At 34.4% G+C, this 12,333-nt stretch overlaps 1 protein-coding gene across 8 annotated transcripts in view; it reads right to left on the reverse strand.

The window, feature by feature from the left end:
• Positions 1-213: 213 nt before the first annotated feature.
• Zir (dedicator of cytokinesis) overlaps positions 214-12,333 on the reverse strand; it is a 143,622-nt gene continuing 131,502 nt past the window's right edge. For all 8 annotated transcript variants that reach the window (XM_081761949.1, XM_081761942.1, XM_081761946.1 and 5 more), the window contains 2 exons: positions 7,512-7,667; positions 214-5,538 (listed from right to left, as the gene is read on the reverse strand). In XM_081761949.1, coding sequence (XP_081618075.1) covers positions 5,496-5,538; positions 7,512-7,667 — 199 coding nt within the window. In that variant the 3' untranslated portion in view covers positions 214-5,495. The remainder of the gene's footprint in view (positions 5,539-7,511; positions 7,668-12,333) is intronic.

Below are 12,333 nucleotides of genomic sequence, written 5' to 3' on the forward strand. Positions count from 1 at the left end.
AAAGAGTCTAGTTAAAAGAACACCCTGAGCTAGAGAAAGTATGAGTTATTGAGTATTACTAACTTCAAAAAGGATCTAAACGCGTTGACCACACCAACATTGAATCTATGGGCACCAGCCTTCAAGTAAACCATATTAATTTTTCTTTTGTTTCGTTAGCTAAGTAAACATTGTCAGAAGAAAGTGATCATTACTTACGGAAGAAAACAATGATTAAAAGCCAATTTATTTATTTATTGATACTAAAACATGTAAAAAAATGACTGGCACTATACAATAAATTATATTCTTTACAATTTTTTTTCTTATAAATATGTACTGAGAAACTGCAACCATTTTCAATCTGACGGAAACATAAATTAGAATTAATTATACAGATCCATAAAAATAAGAAGAAACTCATATTATGCAATGTAACTATAACAAAGCATATTATTTGGTATAGCCTATAATAAACAGATTTTTTGGGGAGGGGGGCTGATTGCCGTGCTATCAGACTCCTTGTAGCTCCTTTGGTTATAAATGAATACTGCGGGAAAATCACAAATACTGCAGTTGATCTATCAAATAGTAACAACTAAATAGTGTTTACAAAAAACACTATTAGGAGGGATCGGATCCCCAGCTCTTAACATTGGAAGTAATCCACGCTTATCAGATACAGTAACTATATTGTCTAACTTCCCGATTCGAATGCACAGTGCACACACTACTTCATTTTTTTTTTTTTTTTTCTATTTCCTCAGAATCGTTTTATTATGGAACATAATTCCCATTTTAGAACATACGTTTGTGCGTTCAATTTTTATTTAACTACATCAAACAGTTTGACTGCCTCAATAGCTTAGATTAACAGAGATTTACTGAGACACTTTAGACAAAAATCAGATGAATGTATGTCATCTAAATAACAATTCTCCTCTTATAAAATGCATATATCTCCATTAAAAAGTACTAGTGAATTTAGTACAAAATGAACGAAATTCAGATACTTGTAATACTAACATTGTTAACATTAATGAAGTAAATAAATACTTTTTATCTGGCTATATGAATGAAAGTGTTTTGAGTACAAACATCTGACCAGTGTGTCAGTTAGCGAAACCTCCAGTTCCTGTCAAAACGAACTGTGTACTGAAAGGTTCTTTGTCAGTTAAAAAAATAAATAATAAACAAATAAATACAGTAAACGTCTCAGTGCAACAAAGGCTATTTACCTTCAATGTATACGAATAAACATTTACAAACAAACAAACAAAAAAAAAAAAAAAAAAAGTAAAAATGTATTAATGGAAAACATCACAACTTTCTGCATTCTGTCAATGATGTATTCCAATAGAAAGTTTTTATTATACCAAATACTATGGTCCTTCAACATGAATGTTTTTACAAAAATTAATTTCTTCATGCGTCTTAAATGTAAAAACGTTGTGATAAATGGACAATCAAATACTAGTATAAATAAAATTGGAAAAGTGAAAAATCCATAACTGAACCGAAAATCGAACCCAGATCTGTGATGTACCTTGTCGGTACGCCAACGTTACGCCACCCAGTCCACTTTCTGTCCAGCCAGGTCTATTTAGTCTGAGGTCAGTACTCACCCTCTTTAGTTGTTACCTTAACTTGTATAATATCCAATTCAGCCACCAAAGTTATTCATTAATACAGACATTAACTTATCAAAGCACAACAGAAATTCTGGTATAGTTCATGTAATTTGAGAGGCTGAGTAACCTTAGGAATAGGGATCGTATACGTCCCTTATTCCGAGGTTGTGTTCCCACGAAAGTCTTCGGAACGTAGAATTGTACCGTAATTTGTAGATTTGTGTTTAAGATTTTCATTCTTAAATTAGAACATGAAATTGCCAAGAAATCGATAGCTATCGTCATATTAGCTATGACTTATTAACAATACTGTTTTGCTACAAGCCTAGTGTTATTATCCTACAAGGTAAGTAATTTATTTGATACTGATCTACCATAAACCAATATTAGTTTATTATTTCATGTCCGTTCAAAATGCCGAAAAGAATGTGTTCTCACTAAAAAAAAAAAAAAAAAAAAAAATAAAAACTTCATTATACTACGTACTGTGAATGAATTATCCAAATCAAGTGTCCTTTTTTCCCTAAAAACATAAGAACTCTACTCAGGTGAAAATATATCAATGGTCAGAAAGCAAACTGCTGGCTAGCTCACCGCTACGCTGAGCTGAAGATCAGCGTTATATTTGTACGAATGTTGCGCGTAAGTAACGAAAAGGGGGAGAGATTGTCAGGGAAAATTATGCTGATTCCCAATTTTGTACAAAATTTTGCATTCAAATGTTACATATCAAAACATTCGTTTCATGGGGTAAATCCACCTGCCTGACAACACTGCATTTAATCTGACAAATTAAATTTACAGAAACCTTTTGATTCAGAAATTCAAGCTTTCCATCTTGACGTTTCAAGACTCAACTGCACATATGACAACAAACACCCATTCGGAAGTGGAAATACTTTCGTCCTTAGCAACTGAAAATAAAATTACACCTACTGTTTTGCTATAACTCTCCTATGTGAAGTTGTACTTAATCTCTGTCGAAGAATAAATATTTAAATGATACAATATTTTAAAAACTTAGACAAAAATTAGCATAAGTTTACAACAATGCAAAAAGACAAATATCACGTTTCCATAAACAGTAAAATGGCTATTAGTTACCTTTAAAAAAACACAAACATATAATATAAAACAATTTACAAACATCTACTTAAAACATGCGTTTACATAACATACTTTTATGAAACACTGCTAGCTTCTGTGTACAATCAGTTCATAATATGGATCTCTCTTGCTCTTTAATACGTCCTTATTTCCTACATCATAAATAAGCAATAAATCAAAATAGTTTTATTTATCTTCAAGAACATTATGTTCTCTGCAACCTACAAGAAACGTTGTTCAAATTGGCGAGAAGTTATTGATACAAAATAGATTCCAAGACAAAGGTGCTTTTTGAACTGACTATACAAAACTGGAAGCAATTTCATGCGTCAACATTGAAAAATTACGAACGAACACTACGTCATGTACATTTGTTCCAGAACAAAACAGTGGCGTAAAATTTGGCGATCCAATTCTTGTAACCATTATAATATCCAAATTGTTTAGCTTTGACACTCCTCAATCAAAGTGACGATCGAATACTAAGGGGGTAAATGGGAGATGTACTATACCATAAAATATAAGCTTATGAGATTTTAAGCTAATTATGACGGAACAAGGTATAGTAGTTTTATATGTATAGTAGTTATTTCTATTATGTTTATATTATGAAAGTTCTGTGTCTGCCCTTCACAGCTTCACGAGCAATAATGCATGGACTTCCCCCTTGTTTTCTCTCCATTGTTTTAGGTACAATGAGTGTTCGTGCTTTCAACAATACGATGTACTAGAAACTAGGCGCTGCTGCAATAGAAAACCAATGAAGTTGGTTGGTTGGTTTGGAGTTTAGCATCCCTTTTCATCACCAAGGCTACACGAAACGTGGGCATACAGCCTAACATGAGACCGAAACTTCATATAATCAGTATTTGAGTTCCTATTGAAATCGATCCTGGGTCTCCATAAAACCACGAGGAAGCTCAAATCAATGAATTTGACAGCTTAATCTGCTTTGTGTGATTTCTATTATTTCATGATTTTTTTTCTAAACAAGTATTCTTTTGCCTGGTGGAAAATTATTACTATTGGCGAGCTGTTTCTCACAATCTAGGCAATGAAGAATTGGATTCTGCTTTACGTTGTTGTATAACAGCAGGTTCGAGGGTTGTATTACTAACACGGTTTAAACTTACAAGTACGAACACCGAAAGCGTGTGCTTTAAGCATGGGGCTATGAGGATTCCACAACTTACTTACGATAAATATTAAAATCAATTTATTACGAAACAAATTATGAAGTATTTTCAAGCCTCAATACGATCTATAAAACAAAATTCTGTAATTCAAAGGTTTATTCACGAGATAACAGTACGAAGCATATAGAATGGTTACTAGTTCACTCAATAGCTTGCAAATTCCAAACGTTTATCGTCGTAGAAACATGTGTGTTCTATCCTGTGACAATCAAATCCAATCAGTACTGTTATTACTCACTTTTTTAGAACACTGTTGTTTTTATTATTCCCCTACCTTCTTTGCCTACACAAAGGTCTACATCTTTTTCACGATTTATTATTGAAATTCTATGCCCGCAATATATGCGGTGATTTACATATAGTGGAATTCAGCGTTATGGAATTTTCTCCATTCACCAGTTTGACTTAAATGCCCAACATTCCCATCCACACAGTATAATGGACAAAATTCTGCTTTCTCAGTCTTGTCAATCAAAAATTAAAAACAAACATATAATCACAGCACAAGATAGTAAGAAATATGTATATATAAAGTAAAGGTAGGCCCCGACTCTGAACAGGTCATTCGATTCCCGGCGGGAGCTCATGTGGTACCGATTCCACGTTAATCAGTAGGTCCACGTCTCACATAGCCTCGCTGCTGAAAGTGACACTAAACTAAAATCAACTGAACTGAACAGGTCATGAAGGCTCAAGGTAAAAGCTGCACACTTTCTTGACTTCCACACTCATGGATTGTGATGCATTCCTCTCACGCCCAGACATTCTTTACTTTCATAGTTTGCGCCCAGGTTCACATCTTAAAGAGCTTGGGTAGGACTCAGAGTACTATTGGAAGGAGGTTCGAACGAGCAAATTTAACGCCCCTAACGAGGATCGAACTCGGATCGTCCACTTGGGAAGTAGACGCTTTACCAACTGCGTACCAAAGCTCTATTGTATTTTTATATAAATATTCAGAGAAAGCACGTGATTACGGTAGCCCGAACGACTTGGTAACAGTTTTACACAAATGTTTGGCTATCAACCGAAGAAATAACAGTCCGATTATACAACCATCTTTAAGTAACACGTGATTTCTGTAAATTTTATTTTGTACCTCCTCAGCATTCGACTGCCAATTTGCTGGAGAATATCAAAATTGATTTCTAGATCGTAAAATTGTCCGCTGCCTGTACATAATTTTCATTTCACTCGGTCGCCACTCTGACCGAATCTTACATAAATTAGATATTGCCTTTTCCTAGCTTTTAAGGCGCAATCTTGTTATATGATTATTCAAAGTGCCAAGCAAACATTTTACAATCTAAACACTTGCTGTTTAAATGCCATTCATTTTTATGAAAAAGAGCATACCTTTAGAAAAGCTAACTTTAAGAAAATCCAGTATTAATTATGAAATAACATATATTGTGTGCATATTCACGTATAAAACCGTATAAAATTTCAGAATAAAATTATTTTTTTCTAATTGTAAGTAATCAACTTGTTGATGAAGCATTTAACAATGCTTCATACAAGTATATCTCATATTTACATTTTCTACAATTCCAAACATATGGAGATTTTACTGAAGGCACATTTATCTTAGTTCTGATAATCCTTGGGAACTTTCTTTACCGTGGCTGAAAAGATAAAGACGTTTTATTTTAATACTTTAATGCACAACTTAATTGAACAATATGTATTGTAATTCAATAGCACCGTACATAAATGACACAACAGGAAAAAAATATATGGAACACGGTTCTCATTCTTTCTTGTGCAATCATCGACGGAAGTAATAGCATATTTCAAATGTAATCTACATACGAAATATGCTATTTTCTTTTGTCGATGACTGTACAATCGAGTTCATAAGTGCATTAGCAGCTCTTGGTTTCAACTTCGAATTTGACTGAGGTAAATTACTGAGAACAACGTTCTTCATATATTAAAAACAAACAAATAAATAAAAGCCATTCCATGAATTACTTCCGAAGTTAGAGGAAAATAAGAGATACATAAAATATTAATGAAATTATGTTCTTGACTGTACATATGTGCTTGACTGCTTAAAAAATCATAATTCATTGTTTGTAGAACTTTTCTTGTGCAACAACACTACTTTGCTATACTTTCCTCCCATGTTACGAAAGAATTCTCGTCACTTTCACCCCCAGTTCGCTAAATTTTAACATAAAACAAAACTAAAGTGCACTATTAATTGACTTTGGATAACGGAAGAAAATAATAAAAGCTCTGAATAATAATAATAATAATTGAAAGTATGCAGAACTGAGACCTGTTCATTACATGACTGAACTATTAAAAATCTCAGCTTGGGTTGTTAATGGTAATTGAACTGAAAATTCTTTGGATTCCGGTCCCGGAACTTAAATAAGAGTTTTAATTTGGTGTGATTTGTAAAGGAAACCGAAATATATTTCGACATATTGGTTCCATTCACAAGGCCGAAGACCATAATTTGGTGTGTTTCCACAAGAGAACCAAAATATATTCTCACATCATCACTCGCAAAAATGTTGACCAACTGTGAAATGATAACTCTAGGGAACCACCTACAGTGGTTTTGTTACAAAACATATTTCACTTCAACATCGACTTCAGTTTCAGGAACAGAATCGATTTTTTTTTAAAAGAATAATTGGAAAACTGGTTTTAGTATCGTTATTAAAAAATCTTGAAGTGACGTGCCTGGAATCATTTTCTCAGGGAAGATCGGTCCCGTTACCCTCACAACCCTATTTTCAAGCTGATCACGAAGTCTTATTCAGCACATACTGATATATAGAGGCATTCTTAAGAAATATTCATCGCTTATTACCTTCAAGTTAAGTTGCTTTCTTTACAAGCCTTAATAATTTGAGCGAATTAAAGTTGTGCGCAGAGAGCGCTTTTTTCTTTACTAGAAAAAGAAAGGACTTTTAAGAGCAGCAAGTGTATTTTGCATTAGAAGAGAGAAAAGGACTAACAGTTAGTAATAAATTAATAAATGAAATGAAATCAGGAAAAAAAGAGAGCAAACAAAGACGAATTTTATATATCTTTTAATCTTACTGTTCAAGATGCATGTGCAAGAAAGAAGACACGTCTTAAGGATTTTTTTTTTTCAAGTCTAACGGCACCAGGTGGTAGTTAGTAAGGAAGAAAAGTTTAAATATGTCTGAAAAATCTAGTACATCCAATGATGATTTATAATATGTAAGTTTTTAAAAAAAAAAGTTCAATTACTCAATAGCTAACCCAACTCTCAACACTTTTCTAGAATATTTCATCATAAGTTAAAAAAATAAATAAAAATAAAATAAAATAAGATGCTGTGATAGTGAATACGTAACAGACCCTAAATGACGTTTAATTAAAAATAATAACATGTACGATATAAAAGTGTTCATTTTCTACGAATAGTTAAATTTTATTACCTTTGACATACAGACAGCATATCCATTTGAATTTGTTACTTAATCACACACTATATAATGTACGGAATACATTAATATAGAGTAAAGGGTAAGAAAGAAAAAAAAATCAATATACGTAATATATAAACCCTAAAAGAATGGAATTGATTCTTATCTAGGATAACAATTTTTACCTTCGACTTCGTGGCATATGCACCACACTTGCATTTAACGTTACTAAGGGCAACAGGCGTTCTTGAAATCTATGGTAATTTCTTTCCAATTCTCGTTGATAGTCACGCTGATCTGCTCCAATAAGATTTTTGTTTTTGCGTAATGCATCAGCACACCTGAAGAAAACAAAATAGTTTTATAATTATCTCGAAACAGCGTTATGTTATGTACAAAGCAATTCATACTTTCCTCCGGGGTTACAGAAATCAACGGTGCAGAAATAAAACGGATACAATAAAGAAACCTCTGCCGAGAGAGAGAGAGAGAAAGAAACTTTTTTAGTAGTACACGCTATGACGTCTGGTTCCCCCCTCCCCTCTCTTTTTTCTTTCTTTCTTTCTAGAGGGCAACGTGTAAATATAATATTTTGAGGAGATAAGAAAGCATTGCATTTCTTGAAACTGGTTCAAACTAAGTCTATTGTAATGGTTCAGTGTGCGTTTTTTTGTTACACAGTATCATACAAGACTCATGAAAGGATAAAATCAAGAAGACTTAATGTTTGTGTGTCACAAAACGACCAAGCAACCAAGGGCCACCGCGTGAGAGAATCGTTTACTAGGAATCCTACGAAATCAACTTGATGGGCAAGCCGAGAATGCAAATGTCTCAGGTAACTGTATGTGTAATCTACACAGAACATTGTACTTAAACCGCAATGGAACCTACTCAGGAAGTTCAAAATGTCCGCTTTCAATCTGTGTAAAATTCCCAGCAAAGATGAAGAATGATGAGTTTGTCAATAATTTGATGTTTTGTGACAAATCAAACTTATTTTCCTCAACTCTCACATTTCTAATATCCTTAATAGATACAATATGCGCATTTATACATGTAACTGTTACTGATATTAGCTACTTATCTATGTTAGAACATTGGCAAACAGAGCTACTTCGTGGTTAAGCGGTTAGCGTACGCGCCTTTGGCTTGGGAGACCCGGGTTTGATTCCCGGTGGGAGCTCATGTGGTTCGGATTCCACGGTAAACACAAATGCCGCCCATATATAAGAATTCGATAACAAAAAGGGCCCGTTTGAGGTTATCACTGAAAGTGTTGCCTGAGTTTCTTCGTGGCATTCATCGACTAACAGGCCAGGAGAAACCATCACATCAACGTAACATGGCCCAGAGATTAAACCTCACGCAGTCCACTGTCAGTTACAACCTACCCAGGTGCAAGATTGCTGAACATAAGACAAATTGTGGAAACTGCAGAAATACTTTTGGGTAGGAGTGGGGTTCAAAATCAAAGACGACTGCCACATGAGACGAGGATTACATTTATCTTACATGTAATGGTATAATTCGGGCAATTGATAAGGGTCGTACCTAGCTTTACCGCCAACACAGATAAAAGTTGCTCACAGAGAGTTGTGATTGTTGCCGGATACGGTTAGTAGGGGAAGTTGGAGGACGTAAAGTGGACAAAAATATGAAGGCAAATGTTGCCTACTTCAAGCAACCCATTATGACTCCAACCTATTAGAAAGACATCCCTCGTTTATACACAGTTAACAAAAATCAGGTACGGATCCACATGGACAAACGGAAAACGTAACACAATTGGTGGCGGCGGCAGGGCTTGTCATAGGATAAGTACAATTTGAAAATCAAGCAGACATAAAAGGAACAACTTTCTGTACTCTTCTTATCAACTGGATTAGACGCTCTTCATATTTCTATTTCCTGGTCTCTAGACGCTCTTCATTAAGGTGGTTCGAAAAAAAATCATTTTTCTATTTCCGGAACGCTATAGTGCACAATAGTTGCCATTGGTATAGACAAGAATAAACCCAAAAATATTTTTTTTTTATTTACATATCTTCCGGTCCCGCATCCCGGTTGAAATTTTAAAAATCCAGTAAAAACAATAAATTTTCAATATTTTTCTAAAACTACTAAATAATACAGGATGATGACCCTATATAGCCTAAAGGTTCTTCAAGAAAGTAAAAACAACTTTAAAGTAAATAAACTATATTTACATAGTATCTTCTGGTCGCGCATCGCTGTCAAAAATTTGCAAAATTTGCGAATTTTGAAAATGTGAGAGTTTAACATGTTTTCTTTTCCTTTCTTTAAGATTTCATTCATTTCTTATTATCATCGTCTCCTTCAGCCTAGCCGGCATAACGTGGGACGTAAAACATAGATTTATTTTTTTCTGATTTATGCGAAAATGTAGGCATGGATGATCTTGACAATAATGTAGCTCTGACGAGACCGTCTGTAGCACTGTGTCCACAAACTCTTTCGTCGAAGGTTAACGCATCTTTCGGCAGCATATTGCTTGAAATTCATAACTGGCTTAGTGTCTGCTTATAAATTGTCTTATTTCGTCATTAGTCAATGCTCTTAACAAAGGAGAAGATGTAAGATTACAAGTATACCAGTGTATTATTTCGGTATAATCTTTAGTTCCAAAGTCCAGATTTGGTGGCATAAAATGTCTAATAGGATCACTTTCAAAAGCTGCTTTCCTTGCCTTCAAAAGTCGTCTGTACCTAAGCTCTCGAATGTGGTTTCTGTCATCAATGACCATTGCCAAAACAAAATGTTCGGGATGAGCAAAGTAAGCATTCTGTTCTATAACGGAGTCTACAACTTATTTAAGCTCTTCTGGCAAAATACTGCGTTTTCTGAACGGTCTTGTAAAGATGTTGTGGACCCTCGGTCAAATTCTTGCTCAACTTAATGTTCAAACTACATAGGCATTTATGACTAAGATAAAGGTGACAACTTGTCTCATTATCTGAAGGACTTTCCACAGTAATGCACAGCCGCAGAACTCTATTAGCTGTAGTGAGCCATGTTGAATGTGGCAAAGGGCGAGAGTCACGAACTGAAAAGTCTTTAGAGCAGTGTCTTAACTGGATGACTTTTGATATGTTTAGTAAATACAGCTGGTCTTTGCTGAGTATCTGCCTGTTTACTTCAGGAATCATACCATTGATAGGTACAAATTTAATAACTGGTATTGTGTATGGATAGAGTGCTAGAGACGGCTTCATCAGAGCTACACTATTGTCAAGATCACCCTCCTACATTTTCGCAAAAATCAGAAAAAATGAAATCTTAAAGTTTTACGTCCCACGGTTATGTTGGCTAGGCTAAAGTAGATGATGATAATGAGGAATGAATGAAATGATGGAATGAAGAAATTGGGAGGAAACGGGAGAGTCCCGAGAAAACCCACGCACACAGTGTTTGTCCACCACAAAGCTCACTTGGCGTGAGCTGAGATAGAACCAAGGTCCCCATGCACCAAAAGTGAATGATTAATCACTGAGCCCCCGCTGCCCGCGCATAAATCAGAGTTTAAAATTATTGGTAATGGACAAAAATAAAGGGGAAAATGGAAATTTGTAAGGGACGAATTATTTAAAATTATAAATTTGTATAATTGTAAATAATACACCCTAATCATTAGATGGCTGGTTGGATAGTGGAACTCGAAGTGCATCCATCCTCTCGTGATGAGTAGCATCCTTACCTTACTTAAGAAAAGAAAACATGTTAAACTCTCATTGTTTTCAAAATTCGCAAATTTTGCAAATTTTTGACAGCGATGTGTGACCAGAAGATACTATATAAATATAGTTTATTTATTTTAAAGTTGTTTCTACATACTTGAAGAAACTATTAGGCCATATAGGGTCGTCGTCCTATATTCTTTAGTCGTTTTAGAAAAATATTAAAAATTTATTGTTTTTACCGGATTTTTTAAATTTCAACGGCGATGAGGGACCGGAAGATATGTAAATAAAAAAAATTATTTTTAGGTTTTTTCTTGTCTATACCAATGGCAACTTTTGCGCACTATAGCGTTCCGGAAATAGAAAAATGATTTTTTTTCGAACCACCCTACTCTTCATACTTCTATTTCCTGGCCTCCCAGTTCACCACTAGATACCACACTGTGTGATCGTTTTCTTTCTTTAAGCTTACGTTAAAGATCATATTCGTGTTTCACATTTGATATATGATTTAACAAAGCTTCGGCTACAATTATGGATGCAAGGGTTACTATCGATCTCACCATATCGGAATTTGTGTGACAGAAACTGGATTACAGAATTGACGTCTCTCTACAGAAACTGGATACAGAATTGACGTCTCTCTACAGAAACTGGATTATAGAATTGACGTCTCTCTATCATAAGTATGGAACATTCATGAATTAAGTACGAAACTTGTTCAGTTTTCATGTCTATTGGTACAGTATTTTTTCCTATACCTATCTTGGTGACTATGAACCGATTTGTGAAACCATGGAGGGAATTACGACTGACCATGTATACAGATTTTTTTTAATTACCTTTACCTAGATAATACTAAAATTTTTTGGGGGGAAAAAAAAGAAAAGAAAAGAAGCTACCATCTGTCAATTCTTGTACATTTTAGCTATTATACTTTGTACAGAGTAGTACTGCTTTGTTTTCTACATTGCTCGTTCAACTCATGTTCCATTGTAATACTATACACTTCAGCCATACGCATAAATCAGCACGAAGAGAAAACTTAACATATTACAGAGTATAGAGAAGCAAACAGTATGTAAAATGATTGTCCACAGTACACAGTTACTAAGAGCACTTAAGAAACAAGCAAACAATTACAGTACACTCGTTAATGAATGAATTGGCTTGATTTTTCTATCTTTGTATCAAAGAAACATGTATTTCTCTACATAAATTACAGAGAAATGCACTGAAATTAGTAAAAGAAACACGTGAGGGAGAAGCTAGATAATTTTGCTGACGATTACCCATGGTGAGCTGA

The sequence above is a fragment of the Thermobia domestica genome, chromosome 6 (assembly GCF_964235325.1).
Source record: "Thermobia domestica chromosome 6, izTheDome1.hap1.1, whole genome shotgun sequence".
NCBI classification, from domain to species: domain Eukaryota; kingdom Metazoa; phylum Arthropoda; class Insecta; order Zygentoma; family Lepismatidae; genus Thermobia; species Thermobia domestica.